Below are 18,146 nucleotides of genomic sequence, written 5' to 3'. Positions count from 1 at the left end.
TATGTGTCCTACCTGTACTGTTTGTATTATGGAAACTTTTAACTCATCGATTGGGATACTCACCATTTTCATCTGAAGTTGGTGTGGTGATAATTTAATTGATCTCACTACTGGAGAGCGACAAATTCTACTCGATATTATAAGTTATAAAATGTGGCTCTACATGACATTTGTTCTTGTACCTATTTTGTATATATCAGTACTTTGTTACATCTTTCGAGAGGTAGGTAATATCTCTATTTTAGTGAATGTATGTCAATATGAAGTAAATGCTAAATTGTAAAGGTTTTGTCCAAACACCTAGCATAGCAATGTTTTATTTTTGACCATAGCTTTTGTATCTTATTTCTTCATACAAGAAAAGATCATGCAGGGAAAAATAATAAATGTTCCAATTTCCTGTGATGCAGAGAGTTGTCTTACATCTTTTACACTAAATAAACTGTTGTTATTGCAAGACATGGATATACTATGAAGTGTCATATCATTTAGTTAACATAAATGTGTAATATCACATGATGTCGGTTGTTATTAATTTTTGTAGTTAATTTTTCACAAATTTATTTTTATTTCCTCATTAGTTGAGACGATCTCAAAGAGAATTACTAATTTCACAAAAGAGCTATTGGACAGCAGTACGCAATCTTGACTATAAACTTTTGCTAATCCCTGTAGCCTTCATTCTGTTGAGGTTATGGTCAATAATTGATTCGACTATTTACATTTATATGAACATGGAATTGTCAAACTCTATAACATACTTTCCTATTGTGCCTTTCAGTAAGTATAACAACTTCATCTTTTATGTTCTCCTTTGTTTTTATCTTATTATTAACTTTTCTATAACAGAAGGGACGAAATTGTGTCACTTAAAGACTATCATTACATTTTTAACTTCTATCTAAAATGTCATTACTGTAGGGTTTTTGGTGATTCTGGTCAAGGGTTTGTCAATGCTTTGCTGTTTGTTATGCTTACAAAGAAAGTTCGAGAGAAAAGGTTTCCTTGTAAGAAGTGCCAATTTAAGAAAACACAAAGGAACCTCACACACTTGTTTATCACAAAATGTCCAAGGATATCAAAATTATTATGAAGAGAATTCTTCCAAAAGTATTTTACAAGTAGTTCCAGACTAGTTATGATTGAACAATATTTAATTTACTTCATATTTTAGATCTATTACTTATTGTATCTGTGTGAATTCACTCTTTTTAAATAATTTATAATTACTTAAATAATTTCTGCTTGGCCATTGCTATTCAGCATCAAATGTACTTTAATGGCCAGCCTGATATACTACAGGTATGATTGAAAAATAGTATCTGTGAGACTGACGATGAGAATAATATTGACAAGAATAAATGTGACACCAGCTTGATTCTTTAGATGCTTCTGCTGTTTGTATAATTGGCAAAGGTGCTCTATTCACAACTCCTGGTGAAACATAAAGAGAGCATCTACTCCTTGAATCTTTCCTTGAATTTGTCCTTTGTCTCCATTTCTGACTTTTAAGATGTTTATTGTACACTTAGCAATGATAACCATAATGAGAATTGTAAAGTCTCCCATCTTCGAAAAATACACATATTGTAGAAGAAGCCAAAGGTCATTCATAGTTCTAGAAATTATGTACATTTTTCAATACCATACTACAATATATGCAGCCATTTAATCTTATAAATGTACCTTATATCAACCTGATCTACTATTAGTATGATTGTATTGTTTTAACTTGTAAACAAGTATTAATATTTAATCTAAAGTGCGAATAAAAATTGAAAATATTGTCAGCAAACTAATAAATCTAATCATAGTAATTATGATATATTTAATAAAATGCCATTGATAGTCTTGTCTATTTTGAAGGCAGCACCATATTTTGCAAACCAAGCCTTTATTGATGTAGGTTCCTCTCCTGTAAGAGTCTTGTAGACACTTAAATCTGCTTGGTTATTTACAGGGGGGCACTGAATCATTATCAATTAGTTTAAATATCTCTAAGATACCATCGACTTGCCACTCTGGATAGCCTTTTCCTAAAAAACGCCTGTTTTGCAGGCATCATAAGGTACTTGGACATACTTAATTCTCTTCCTAGAGCCCTCAGTGAAAGCTTTAGCAAGATCGCTATGAGTGTATCGATCACTAACAACAGAGTAGGTTTTATTGGTGTGTTTAGTGTAGTCAGAGAGAATGACGGCTGCTGCGTTAACCAGCATCTTCAACTACAACTGGAGTGAAAGGTTTGTCTGGACTAAGGGACCATAAAAGGTAGACTGGCCCTGAATGGTATCTTTGGATCCCCAGTTTGTTGTCAACAAAAAGTGGAAGACGAAGGAATGCATAAGGTACTCCGAGTGAAGAGACCTTTCCTTCAAGTTCAGTAAACTGTCGACCAAAAATAGTATCTGTGAGACTGTTGGTAAGAACACTAACAACAAGAATAAACTTGACATCAGTTTCTTTAGCTGCTTCTCTGCTGTTGCAATGGCCAAGGTCCTCTATTCTCAACTCCTGGAGTAACAATAAAGAGAGCATCGACTCCCTTCAATGTTTCCTTGAGTTTCTCCTTTTGCCCCCATTTCTGCTGGACAATTTGTGACTCCAGGCAATTTAATTTTGTCAGCTTTGTCCGGATTTCGGACACCTGCACGGATTTCCAGCTTGTCAGCATATTTGGCGAGAGGGCTTGTATGGTACACTTCCGACATTGCCTGATGCTCCAATGACAAAGATAATAGGTTGGCCATTTCGAAATGAGAACAGAGTAAGCTTAAGGAAATCTATTTGGAATGAAAATGAGAGCAAGAGGAAGCTTTTTTATAAACCCAGCCCTTGATGACTATTGTACACGCTGCAACAGGAAATTTAAACTCAATCTGCTACACGTAAGCAAAAAGAAAGGTATGCATAGCGGTAGGAAAAGGGGGGAGAGGGGGGCTGAGCCCCCAACTTCAAATCAGGAGGGCTAGCCCCCTGATTTGAAATTGTTTTCACCAATTCTCTCTCTCCCAGAGAATACATTTATTCATTCATTGACCACACCCTAAATTAACCCAGAGGATGCTGTCAAAAATTTTAAAGTATGTGTTATAATTATTATATAATTTGTTATCATTGCAAGTCTTTTTACAATATGCAGTCATATTATTACTAAATGTTGGATTTTTATCAAAAAAATACAAATACACGATGTGAAAATTTACAATGTTAATACAATCATATAAAGGGCAGTGATATTATGTATGATATATCACAATAATTTTACAATTGTGACAAAAAGACATTGTAATATAATACATAATATAGACGACAGTGGTATTAACCACATATATATCAAAGCACTTGCCATAACAATGTTGCAATTGTTATAAAAAATATGTAACATATATGTATACATCTGACACTTAAAAATACATGTACATACTGAGTAGTGTCAACAATAGAAAATAATTGAGTTCTACTATTAATTAATAAAATCCAATATAGATGTAATATTGACAGTATAAAGAAAGTACCACAGTTAGAAGAAATGTTAAATTGACACTTTTTTTGTGGTGTTATTCAGCCACTTTAAGTTTGAGCATAAATGTGTGTGATTATATTAAATTTATAAGTGATATCTCTTTGAATAAGAGAAGTAAATCCATACTAGAGAGAGAGGGGAGAGAAGAGAGAGAGAGAGAACTTTGTGATAAGATCTAATACTGTCATACTAATGTGTACTATTATCTTAATTTTTTAATATACTTATCAAACAAGGAAACAATACCAAAATGACTGAAGAGAGATGAAAGTGTATATAGCAAGATGGAGATGACACCAAAAAAAATTAAAAACAAGGAAAGCCATGTTTTTTGGCAAATATTCATGCTCTTGTATTCATATATTGGAATAATTTCTCAGTCTTGTACATATCGTACATATGTATATATAGAATGTACCACTACAGAGGGAGAGAGAGAGAGACATCTAATCTATCCTTGAAATATCAGCAATCTAACTGTCAAAGAGGAAAGAGTGAATAGACAACTGCTGATGTCTTTGTCAGTGTAACATACTATGGAATGTGATTAGTCAGCCACTTGGAGGTATTAATAGTATTTAGTATATGTTAGGTATATGTTGAAATTGATCATACAATGGTGACTCCATCACCATTCTAATGCTAATTTTAAGTCTTTCTCACTACTTTACATCTAATGATATAATAGTATTATTCACCTCTTTAGTTATATCTTATATGTATCTCTCTGTGTTAATGTGTTATTCTCATTATTCACAATTTATAGTCACTATTTGTTTCATTGAGAGCATGAATCTGGTATACAAAAGAAACCAAGGCAAAAATAAATGTTTTGGACATACTGACACACCATTTCCAAAAGTTACATTAATTTGAGAGACCTATATCAGTACACCCCTCATGTGATTATTGTTGTTGCTATGACAAGAAGAGATATTACCTATCCAGGAGTGTATACATTATTTATTGACCTGAAATGAAGCAAGCGATTAGTAAATTGTGGCATAGGATATACAAATACATGTAGCAAGGGTACTTTGTATATATTTATGATAATAAATAATTGTACATATATTTTTCATTACTCACGTCTTGTTTAAAATGTACCTTAATACCAACCTGTTATAGTATTAGTATGATTGTATGGTTTAATTGTGAACAAATGTTAATATTAAATCTAAATTGAGAATAAACATTGAAATATTGTCAAGGTACAAAACTAAACTAATAAAATCTAATCATAGTAATTATGATATATTTAATAAAATGCCATTGATAGTCCTTCTATTTGAAGGCAGGACCATATTTTGCAACCCAAGCCTTCATTGGTGTAAGGTTCCTCTCCTGTAAGAGTCTTGTAGACACTTAAATCTGCTTGGTTAGTTACAGGAGAATCATTATCTATTAGTTTAAACATTTCTAAGAGACCATCAACTTGCCACTGTGGCAAGCTTTCCTAACATCCCTGTCTTGCAGCATCATAAGGTACTTGGATATACTTGATCTCTCTTCCTAGAGTCTCAGAGAAAGCTTTAGCACGATCATTGTAAGTGTATCGATCACTAGCAATATGGTAGGTTTTATCGGTGGTTTTAGACTGTAGTCAGAGAGAATGGCTGCTATTGCATTGCCAGCATCTTCAACTACAACTGCAGTGAAAGGTTTGTCTGGGTTAACAGGAGAGAGTAAATGGCAGGACTGGCCCTGAATGGTATCTTTCATCCCCAGTTGTTGTCAAAAAAAATGAAAAGCTGAATGAATGCACAGTTCACTCCAAGTGAAGAGACCTTTCTTTCAAAGTTACAAACTGTTGACCAATAATAGTATCTTCGAGGACTGGTGCGCTAATAACAAGAATAAACTTGACCATCAGCTTCTTTAGCTGCTTCTGCTGTTGTGAGGGCCAAAGCTACTCTATTTTCTATACTCCTCCTGCAGTGACAATAAAGAGAGCATCGACTCCCTTCAATGTTTCCTTGAGTTTCTCCTTTTGCCCCCATTTCTGCCTGGACAATTGTGGACTCAGGCAATTTAATTTTGTCAGCTTGTCTGGATTTCGGACACCTGCACGGATTTCTAGCTTGTCAGCATATTTGGTGGAGAGGGCTTGTATTGTAGCACTTCCAATATTGCCTGATGCTCCAATGACAAAGATAATAGGTTTGGCCATTTCGAAATGAAACAGAGTAGCTTAAGGAGAAACCAGAATCAAAAATGACCTAGAGGAGCCTTTATAACTAACCCTTGATGATTATCAACAGGAAGTTTAACTACACGCAAGCAAAAAGAATGACCACGGGTATAACCAGTACACTACTACACGGTATGTATTTTGAATTTGTTGACTAAGGTCACGATTAACAGCATGAATAATCTTTAAAAAACATTGCTCTTTCAGTTGAAAATGTGAGTTAATTATTCAAAACGTCTAGGACTATTTGGCTTTTAGATTGTTAGATATTCTAGTGAATAATGTGATCAAAACATGTGTGTTGACTTCATTTATAGTTATTTTGAAATAAGTTATATTCTAGCATATTTAATAATAGTCCTTTTTCATTGAGAGATGATATAGTTTGTCAAGTAAAATGGTGGCTTCCTTGTTTTTTTTTTATAAAAAATTATATCACACACAATATATTTATTATCATCAATTAGAAGAATATTGATATATATATATATATATATATATCATTTAAAGTTGTACCCACTGAATTATAACCACAAAAACAAGTATTTATATGTTCTTTGAACATACTATTATTAAATTTAACATGTATGAATTTTAGTGTTTTTTAAAACAATAGGTTAGAAAGGTTAAATTAATCTAAAATACAACGTAATAACTACTGAGTAATGTCATAAACATCCTGTTTATTTAAAAACTGGATCATATTTTGTAATCAAATGAAGTTGGTTACTGTCCTGTACGAGTCTAGACACTTGAATCTTGGTTTCAAAGCATTATTATCAATTATTTTAAAATAGTTTGTCCTATCACCTTACTGGTGTTGTCCAAATATATAGTACCAGGATACAGGTAGATACAGGTAGAACAGTGGAGTTGGGGTTTTAGTCCTTGTAGAGCTAAATTGAGAGTAGTCACATGGTAAGTAACTTTTTACTTCCAAACACTTTTTTATGAAGATAGCATCTATTGTTTTATTCAGTGTCCTCACTAAAATCATCATTTAAAATTTCATGATGTGGTGTTGTTGTCCAAGTTACATTTAAGTTGCCAAGAATTATATCTTTAAAGGAATTTCATACTCATCACTTTACAACTTCAAAAAACACACTGATAAACCACCATGCACAAAAATATTAATAACTCTTTTAATAACAATTTCTAGAGCTTTCCTAGTAGTAGTCTCTGATCAATAAATTATAATAGTTCATTTGAAATAATGATTCATTTTCAATCACAATTAATTTAAACACCATAAAAAAGAATGTCTACAAAATTATAAATAATCAATCAATCACAACTATTGAATTACTTGTGTAAATGATATATGAAAATACAATAATAGATGATATGAATAGAATAATAGAGGAAGATTATAAAACAATTATTATTCACTAGAACTAGTGAAATTATTTAGTTGAAGATGAGTCCTCCAATTGTTTTCGTGTCTTGTGTATTGTCATTTCAACCTGTAAAAATACAGGACAATAAGAACAAAATTCACTTAAATACAACATTATGGATAGATTATAGGCCAAACCACGAGAACTACATTACAGATATTTGGTGTTGTAATGTGAATAACAAAAGCTAATAGTCTCTGTCACAGCATGCTGAACCTGCATTAACAGCATGACATGAATATTATTATGGCTATGGGAACAATCTGATGGTATGCCACTTTAAACTTTAATGTTATCATGCTACCATATATAGATGCTACCTATTATAATCTACATGAAATTATCTAGCAAAGAGGACTTTTGCCAGCCATGTTACATGTTGTACCTGCCTGCATAGCATCTAATATATCTTTCAAAAATTTTTGGAGATTTTGTCTCTCTCCGTGGTCTTGTTGTTCCCAGTATCTTTGTATCAAATTAATCCATTCTTCTTGTTTAGTTGGCCAGTTTCTACTGTACAAAAAGGTAATAACACTTAACAATAACTTTTTGATATTACGAACATTGATGATGGAGGTGGCAAGGTGGGTAAAGCTTGAGAGTATTGAGGAGGAGAGGATGGGTATGACTTAGGAGGAGGGATAGATGAGGAAGGAGGAGCTTGATACCCCATAGTTGATGATATAATGCCAAATTAGATATGATAAGTAGACCCAAACTAGAGAAAAAAGAGAGAGAGAGAGAGGGGGGGGGGGGGAGGGGGAGGGGAGAGAGGTAGAGAGGGAGAGGGAGAGAGAGAGAGAGGAGGGAGAGAGACAGAACATTATTATATATTACAAATGAATCGGAAAAAAATACAAGTTAATCTCTCAGCAAACATTCCTTGAGATTAACTCTCATTGCAATGATACTTATTAATATCAGTACATACATAGCGAAGAAAAACATTTCACTCACAGAATAATAAGACAACATAACTTTAGGATTGATCTAATAAAATTGAAATACAAAACAACAAAATAACATAGCAAAGTGATGTTTGTTGCTTTCCATTCCTCCATTTATCCATTCATGTATCAATCTGTTCATCTATTCATTCATCCATTACCTTGATTGGTTTCTTCTTTCTCCACTAGAAGAAGACTGAGCATCTATCAATAAACAAAATCAGAGAAGTATTAACTATTAATATTAATAAATTAACCTTAATCAAGAAATATTAACTATTAATGTTAATGAATTAACCTTAATCATTATTATTGTGAATTAATTATTAATATTAGTACCTTAGTGATTAATATAGTGCATTAATCATTAATGTTAGAGTATTAACCATTCATATAGTGAATTAACCATTAATATAAATAAAAGTATGACATTTCTCTTAAGAAATGGACTATGCACATGCTAATTCATAGGGGCAGTAGTCCATTAATAACAGTACCTTCTTCTGATACCTTCTGATCTGACAATCGAAGACTCTGAACGACTAGACATACTGCCACGCCTCTTTTTTAATGATGCGCACTATCCTCATCATAATTACCACGTGTACTGGGAACTGGAGTTAACTAAAGGAAGGACAATCTTGCCTCATGAATATTCATAATATTGGTATAGCTTATTAGAATTTAATTTAGTGAGCTCTCTGATATATGAAAATTAAGTTTCTTAATTAAACATGGAGATAGGATACTAAATATATGGATAAATTTTAGATTTTTAATTTAAATTTACAATTTAAAATTTCATATCTACAAATAAAACAGTTGTATGGTACCACATTATAGCATCTACTAACTTAACAATGCTCAGGATTAACAAGAACTATCATGGTAATTTTAAAAGCCACAACTCCTCAGTGCATATACTGTACAAATTTTATTGTGGTCCCTAAAATTTAGAAGCAATCAAAAATTTAATGACTCGTGTAATAACCTCACTTTAGTAAGTGATGGTTGTCTACGATGTCTCCTTCGAGATGATCTTCTTGAATTTTTTTGTAATCTTTTAGCAGGTAAGGTAAACCAGATATTCCTTAAGAGCTGTGTTAGAGAGAGAGACGAGAGAGAGAGAGAGAGAGAGAGAGAGAGAGAGAGAGAGAGAGAGAGTAGAGAGAGAGAGAGAGAGAGAGAGAGAGAGAGAGAGAGAAAGAGAGAAGAGAGAGAGAGAGAGAGAGGAGAGGCGAGAGAGAGAGAGATAGAGAGAGAGAGAGAGAGAGAAGAAGAGAGAGAGGAGAGAGAGTCACAAAATATATAATACTACTAGTGACAATAACATGTATAGCAGCTGTCGGATGAGTTAGTAAAGAGGTGATAGAAGGAAATACAAACTGACATTTACATTCTCTGTACTGTACTATTGTTAACAATATTGAGGAACTGTTAAAGCATCATGAAACACAGTGCATGAAATAGTCACATGATATGATTAAGGAAACCAAAAATCTAAATTGCTTCAAAATTACCTTAAAATAAGTTTAACAAGTAGCTAAATAATATTATGCACTAGTAACTGTCAGTATCACTAGTAGTAACAATGTTACTCACTACATCCATTATAATTATATGTAGTATAAGCAATAGTAAACCCTGTTACTAGTATCAGTTTATGTTATAACACGACGTTTAGGCAATAGTAAACAATGTTAGACAGTATTATGTTAAACAACTGTTACTAGTAAACAATGTTACCACTATAACAGACAGTCATTATGTTATAACACTAGTATAGCAATAGTAATAGTAACAATGTTATTAGTAACAGTCATCATGTTATAAATGAACTTATTAAGCAAAGTGACTCTTTGTCAGTATATTAGATCAGATCAGTTCACTTGAGGTCAACTCACAGTTTCAGTTTCACAAGTTTAATAAGGAAACATTCTCTTTATAGGACAGACAGGTATATTAAACATGGCAGTAATAATACCTACAACTGTTATTGTAATGAGTGTGATATCATACCATAATTATAGGCAACATACAATTATTGGATGTATCTTAGTCCATTAAAGACTGCATACCATTAATTGTATGATTTTGTATCTACTAATTATAATGTATTTTACAAATTATTTAAGAGAGTAAAAAGCAAATTTATTTGTTACTAAATTATTCAAATTATATGGACTATAAATTATTAGAATATACACAGGGTTTGCCCCCAGACAGTAAAAGGCTGGATATATTGCTAATTGTGTCTGATTGATCTTCTAATCTAGTCAGAATAATAGTAACTTCAACGTTTTAATTTTTAATAGTCTGTCCAGAACAAAACAGGACACTTTGGGCCATTATAGCATAATTTCTGTCATACTAAGCTTCTATCTTCTAAGTGTTTGATCATGATTCACTTTCATATGGTTCGATGACTTTTATGTATCTTGCTACTTTTTTAATTGTTCTATTTCCTCTTTGCTTCTTTCAAGTTCCGTAAATCACCAACCATTTAGTAGTCTCTGTAGACACGACTAATAGTATGTTCACTTGCATACATTCAGTTCTGGCTCTACTAAGTGCAATTTGTTGCATTCTTAATTGTGACCAAACCTTACATATATAAATTTATATAGAAATTAAAGTGAGATTTCGAATTATGATAAGCAATCAACACCAACTAGTATACCTTTGATGATATAAATTACTTTAAGATATAGTCCTTACAACAAAATTACAGCATAATAGTAGTACTTGTAGTACTTAGTGATACTAGTGTATAGCTTGTAACCAACAGTCTTACCTAAGTGATTATAATATGATCTTAATCCATCACCACATACGTCAATAAGATCTAGGAGATAAACAATATACCTAGTCAAGTAATTAGGTGGACACACATTAGGCACACTCAAATTACCATATATGGTAATAAGCAAGTGAACCAAACTCTTTAGACATTACAGATTGCTTCAAACATAGTAAGACAGAAAAATTCAAAAAGATATTTATACTATCAAGGAAAACCACATGTCATCTTAATGACAGCTGGTATATTAGTATTCTGTCTACACTAGTTGACATAATATGAAATACCATTAAGTTTAGTCATTGAGTGTCTCCTTACTCTCTTACTTTTAACAAACACCCAAACAGTCTCTTGAAAGCATATGTTTGCTAGTGACTCTTAATCTTAATCCTATTGTGAGCTACTCGAGTCATGACAAGGACAAACAAGAACACATAGAATGTGTTTCTCCATTCTAAGGAACATTACTATTAGAAGAGTGGAGGGCGGGAGAATACAAAGGTGTAGAGCGAGAGAGAGAGAGAGAGAGAGAGACAAATAACCACAAGGACAACCTAACTTTTTCCACAATCCTACTACTCACTACTCACGTTTGACTTTTGACACATGTTTTACACCAGGCTGTCCATTCTTATAAATAGATTTGACGTTCAACCACACGGAGAGTATTTAGGACTCAAAAGAATAATTAAGAAATACAGTATTAAGTGAAGTCACGCAGTCTGGTACCATCAGTTGTGGTCAACCATTCACTACAATTTCAATATCTGTATAGAAAACCAACAATTTAAAGATTTTTTTTAGAGAAGTTTGTAATATGAGTACGAGGTACACTAGACTAGAGAGATACTTGGTAGCACGTGTGAGTGTGTATATCTACTACTTTTCCCTTATCTAGCTTGTCAGTAGGAAAAGCTGAAGCTATAAGTATATAATTGTATGTACATATTTAAATATAAAAGTCATGTGACAGTACATGTTAGTCATGTGATAGTCACATGATATTTTATAAATGCGTAAATTTACTTTTTGTTTTCTGGATTTAAGAAAACTTCTAATAACGTCAGAATTCGTGTGAATATGGAGTTTGAAATATTGTCTCCACCCCATCATTGTATACCTCATTGATAATGGTTCGTCCTACATGCTCAGTACAACCACCACCAGATAACTTCACCTATGTATAAAAATTATGTTGTAAAGTATTGTGGTCTACTTGTTATCCTCATATGTTATAATTATTTACACAATTTACAATATTTTCTATACCAAAATCCGATAACTGATAAAAAATTACAACAGTATCATTACTTTTTGAGAATTACATGAAAACAAATTATCATTTACTACACTTTATGCAATATAACCAACACAAGGTTTAGTATCAACAAATCAGTATAAATTATCATAGATACAAATGTATATAGTGTACCTTGATCATCAGGAAAGGAAAATGCTTCAAATTCTCCTGAACGTCTACTGTCCTGCTATCTGTGCGAGAGATTTTATCGCCATTCTTCTCCCAACTTCTTTTGTTGAACTTTTGCTGTACTTCTTCTGTACTAGCAACCTGTGTATTCTAATTATGATACTATTAAGTAATATTGAAATCATACATTTTGTGTAGTCTGAGCAATTTCAGTTGATCCGTTTCGGTACTTTGTCTCGCTCATTGTTGATGCAGGTAATGTGTCCTTGACCGAGGGTGGGAGGGAGAAATTGTAGTATTGAGCGAAGGGACGGTGTCATTTGTATTGTAGCAGTTGCCATAGTTGGTAGCGTAGTAGAGGAAGTTTTTTTTTAAGAGCTTCTACGTCAGCACCTAGAGTGAAGGAGTGAAATTGACAGAGGAAAGAGAAAAGAAAGGTAGGGAAAGAGACAAGTCAGGAGCAGAAGGAGAGATGAAAAAGGGAATAGAGGGAGAGAGAGAGGTCAAAGGATGGAAATGAGAACATGTACATGTAAGATGTATAGTTATTATCAAAGTTAGTTGCAAACAGAACTTATAAAACACTACACTTAACTGTCTTACATTGGAGGGAAGTCAGTCCTATGATAAGTCAAAGGCTACAGTCAACATGACAGAGAGCCTACTTACAGAAATAGGTTGAGCAGCTACTACTAGCTAGGCAAGTAAATCTAGGGCTAGCATCACTAACAGATTGCAGACTGATAGACTAATTCTATTTAAAGCTCAATAAAACGCAATTGTATGTAAGCAGTTTACACCATAATCACATCCTTAGATGTGTTTATCCAGAGACACTTGATGTGGGTTGACAATATGACATCACATGGTTTATACACAATATCAGGTGATGTAAAACGCGCTTTGGCCAGAATATGGAAGGCAGTGAATTAACCTTAATGGCTTTAGAAAGGAGTGTGTTGACGTAAATATGTAGTCTGGCAGAGTAACACTCTTTAATAGCCAAGATTGACATGTACCAGGTGACAAAAACTAGCATTCACACTGACAGTAAACACTTCTTGGAATAAACAAATAAATAACTGTCATAATGCTGAATCAGGTAGCCATTATGTGAGATAACAGCTCTCTCATTTTATGGCCAACACATAAGAACATTTTAACTGTTTACAGGTTGTTGCCTTGTGTGCTGGTTGCAAAACAAGTTCTAGTTTGCCACACCATTGTCAAGATCTAACGACAAATGAATATCCAATACATACTGATTACTGTGTAATCTGAGCTCACGTGGTATTGTCAAGGATGATGCTTCCTTTTTTTGGCGGCTGCCTTGTTTTTACTGGTGACATATTGTTAGAAGTAGGAACGGGTAATCATTTCTCGTGTTCGTTGTAGCCGGGTACTTGACCTATTTCTAAATGTGTGGGCATTGAAATGTTGAACGACTGAAATAAAAGAAAGGATTGAGATAACACAGATGAAATGGGATGGAGAAGATGGAAATGGATGAATAGGGTAGGATTTTATGGTCGGAATAAATTGACAAATGGAAAGATATATTGATGACCATTATACTTACAAAGAACTAGCTGAAGTGTAGATCAGGACTTTGTTGTCATTATGTCCCCAGAGCGCCTCTACTGTAACCCACGTCATACGAGTAGATCCCCCCATGCCTTCCTATACAATTAATGTGCAATAATTTTTTTTAACCCCCCCCATCCTATTTGTTTGGAGACTATTAATAATACCATCCTATTTTTTGGACATGATCCATTTAATTTATACATATGTCCCTTTTTTTAATCCGTCCATGCCTTATATGTGCTAACTGTCCAAATGGTACATCATGTGTCCGTCCATCTTTGGTATACTTACCTTGCTGCCTTCCACTAATTCAATGGAACGAAGTGGTTGGTCAAAGAAGACCTATTTTTGCCATACTTTAAAGATAACATTATAAGTGATATCTCTTTGAAAAGAGAAGTAAATCCATACAGAGAGAGAGAGACGACAGACGCCAGGCGAGAGAGAAACAGAAGAGACCAGGGACAGATATACAGAGGAAAGCGAGGGAGGATGGAGTGGGAGGAAGGGAGAGAGAGAGAGAGTGTGTGTGTGTGTTGTGTTCGCAAATAAACCCGTCATAAGATTACCTTCTCTACTGTTTTGTTGTAATAAGGATAGCATTAGGTTTAAAGTGCTGTTTCGTTTCTTTCAGTACATAGAAGTTACAGTTCCGTAGTGGAATAGTCACTAATAAAAGCAAATTAAAATTATTACCCGAAACACAAAACATTTTCGCAAACCACCTTGTATTAATTACAGTCACATAAATGAATATTTGGGTTTCTTTAATCTTACTATGGTTCCCAATAGACTATATTAGCATACACCCACCCAGTTTTGTGTTAAATAAAGTTCGACCATGACTAAGATATCCTCTCTGTAAAGCACATGAGTATCTGAACAAGAAAAAGATAATTCATCAACTACAATAAATTCCTGAATAATGGTCTTTCTTGTGTCAGTTAGATTCACAATGTAGTTTTTCCAATAATCTAAGTCAGATCTACAGAGCATTTTACAATATTTTATATTATATCTATTCAAATCATGTAGACCACTATTGTGTACCGTCAATGAGTTTTTCAGTGATGGTAGTTACTAAATATCTTGTGAATTTCATCGTTCTTCTCTCTGTGTGACATGTGAAAGAAAATGGCCACGGTTATCCACCATACTAGGTTTGCTTTGAGGAGCAAGAATTGCTGTAATTCATGAAAAGAAGACAAAGAGATTATGGAACTGACAATAAAGTATTAGGAACAGGCTGCTATAACTCAGTAAACAGTGTAATAACAAACTGAAGACTGTAAAAGTTTTAGTCATGGTCATAATACACTATTAGGTATCCAATATTACTGGTACAACCTGTTCCCCATGGTTCTCTCATGGTTCACATAATAAATTCATATATTCGAATCTATATATTAGAATATGAATTACCACAATATACAATGTCGGATAAGGTTCTAATTGAGTAAATTACAGGGTTCTCGGCTACTTACCCACACCCTTTTTCTCTTTCTTTTTTTCCTTCTCTTTTTTCTCTATCAGATTCCGATGACTGGTGTGCAAAAATGGCTTGTGTTGTATACGATAGAGAGTAGTTAGTTAAATCATATTAAACTATACCATATAGTTAATATAAGCGGACAAATTGCTGCTTCCAATCTATTAAAATTAACCAACTTTCAAAATTATTGTCATGGTTTGACGTCTACATAGACTAGTTTTCTTTTCTTGTTGCCTCACTGAGTCTTCTTTATTTATGTTGTTGAGAATTGGAACGTGAACGTCTAAATAAGGTAAGTACATTAACAAATACATAAGATGAAATAAATGGATAATGAGAGAAATCAACTAATAGAATATTTTTTGAATGAATATACAAATAAAAAATAGACATGGTTCAGTAAAAGAGGACAACAATAACTACAATCATGATACTCGGAAGTATAAACAAATTGCACAGTAGATTAATAAATTGAAACAATATTTTGATGAATGACTTTTAATAACCTAGTGATAGACAACTAAGCAATTTCTATTTTTTAGTTTTAATGACAGAGAACTCGACCCAAACAGTTGTATTCCTACTTGATATTGATGAACTTAGGGCTAGCACTACCTACCAGTGGATGTTGGTACTATCAAGTGATTCTCTTCCTCCCCCTCCACCTGAATTGGCGGCCAGAGAAATGCGACGGGAGACTTAGTCTCTACATTTATGTCGTCGATTGCCTTCTCTGCCATTTATTACATGCATGTTATGTATTGCCTCACCACCTCTTCAAACCACACTCCCTTGTAATTGTTTAGAATAATGCAGACAAGGGTGTCTGCCAGAGTGGTGGTCTTTTAGTTATCCTGCTGTTGATACGAACGAAACTTTTGCTCTTTTGCTAAGCTTTCTACTGTCTTGTCTTTGTACTTGTCCCTTGTCGAGATTTTTGGTCTTTTAAAATAGACTTGGGATTTCAAGAACCTTTCACGAACGCTGTAGTAAGCATGTGTTTTAGAATTTAGCGTTTATTACTGGATTTTTATTGTATAACAACTTCTGAATCATTATAAGAGTTTAAATTATACTCTTATAGAAGTCTACAGGGTCTTTTACAAAGTGCTAGAACTTACGATTGATGAAAAATAACTTGGAATCCATCATTCTTCAAAGAGTGTGCTTCGGCTCACTACTACCAAGAATAACTGTTGGCTGTTTTTATTTATAGTACGGTAACCCTATAGTTTTTGTTTAGTATAAAGATTGAGTCAGCTGCTATAAATAAGTTTTCTAGGGGAAGAACACAATTTGTTGTAAAGTAAAAAATAAGTCTCATCATATTTAGTGTGCAATTGCGTAACATGACTATTTTACATCTTCCTTTATAAAGGATTAAAATTCTATAACTTGATATAAGGTAAGTGATTTTCATAAAGTTTCAGCAGATGAATTACTACTATATTCAAAGACATGTTTTACAAACAAATTATTCTAATTATTATAATGGTTTTGTTTACTTTTTAGAGCCTATCCGTGGGTTGTATATTTCTCAACAATACGCCTTCGTGCAACACCTTAATTTCTTTTTTGTTGATGTTAGCTTCACGTTCCACACAAAGAATCAGTATCCAAAGAGAGCTGATTACATAACTTTGGTGATGCTGGGTTTTTTTGGCTAACATTTGGTCCAACATCTCCCCATAATATGAGATCTAATGATTCCAATATTCTTTTTCATTCTTAAAGAGAGAGACTCCCCAATTAGAAAAGCCAAGTCTTTTATCAGTGATTGGTTATATCTTTTTTTCCTTCGTTTGCATTTTGGACTGGATGACCAAGGAGGCAATGATCTTTGCATCCATCTTTTGTGCCACAACATGATCAGAATAATTCAACTCGTTGCTGTTACTATGCGTTTCTTGTGCTTTTGGTAAACTCAGTCCGTGTATCATATCCTAGATGGTGTGTTTTTTTTGATGGATTGAAATAACTGCCTACCGCAACAAACATTCAAACCACCTTTTGTTTACTTGTCGACTTAAGTGCAATTTCAATATCTAATACTCATATACATGGTAGTCACTGCCTCTATGGTTTCGGGGATATTTTTGATAACTGGAACACAGCAATAAGCTATATCATTTATCCTCTTGTGCTTGTTTTGTTTGGTGGAACTTTTATATCGTAAGCTATGCTATAATGTGGTTATTATCTTTTCCACCTTTAGAGATCGTCACTGGTAATCACTCCTCATCAGAGCATATAAGTTAATCTGTGATGGAACAAAAAGCTATGAAAAGGACTTATGATTGTCCAGCAGCTTTGGGATCTAACTTACAGTTTTGTCCTCACTGCACATTTCAGTGCTGCAAAATAATAAACACTTCTTAAAAAAACAATTTTTCAAATCATTTCACACACCACAGTCTAATGTTTATGCAGTTGTGTTAATATTTAATAACAAAAAAGACCAATGTATTACCAACCATCGTATGCTTTAAGGTTTTTGTAATTTGTAGATTGAAGTTGTAGTATCATATTCATTACGCAACCCCTTTTTAATTGTGCATGTGTTGAACTTTACAACTTTATATCTTGTTTTTTGGTATTAATGTATGCTAGTTGCAAGTAGATCATATGCAACTAATCCTAATAATTATTTTACTTTTAGTGTTTTTTCATTTTTTTGTTTATTTACATGAACATTATAGTTAATATTCTGACCCTAGTCCAAATTTTTAAAGAACATCTTTTCAAGCACTTAACCAAATTTTTATATACTCGGG

At 33.3% G+C, this 18,146-nt stretch overlaps 1 protein-coding gene across 1 annotated transcript; it reads right to left on the bottom strand.

Annotated features, from left to right (window-relative positions):
- Nucleotides 1-1,887: 1,887 nt before the first annotated feature.
- On the bottom strand, nt 1,888-5,696 carry LOC121392450 (NAD(P)H azoreductase-like; the record flags this gene model as incomplete). The annotated part of the gene is given in 7 exon segments (XM_041523653.1): nt 1,888-1,967; nt 1,969-2,049; nt 2,052-2,210; nt 2,212-2,481; nt 2,483-2,596; nt 2,598-2,783; nt 5,454-5,696. Coding segments are annotated over 7 exon segments (1,133 nt in total), but the record flags the coding sequence as incomplete, so codon positions are not given.
- Nucleotides 5,697-18,146: the final 12,450 nt, after the last annotated feature.

The sequence above is a fragment of the Gigantopelta aegis genome, unplaced genomic scaffold (assembly GCF_016097555.1).
Source record: "Gigantopelta aegis isolate Gae_Host unplaced genomic scaffold, Gae_host_genome ctg3833_pilon_pilon, whole genome shotgun sequence".
Taxonomy (NCBI): Eukaryota; Metazoa; Mollusca; class Gastropoda; order Neomphalida; family Peltospiridae; genus Gigantopelta; species Gigantopelta aegis.
This window is presented reverse-complemented; position numbering and strand designations above follow the sequence as displayed.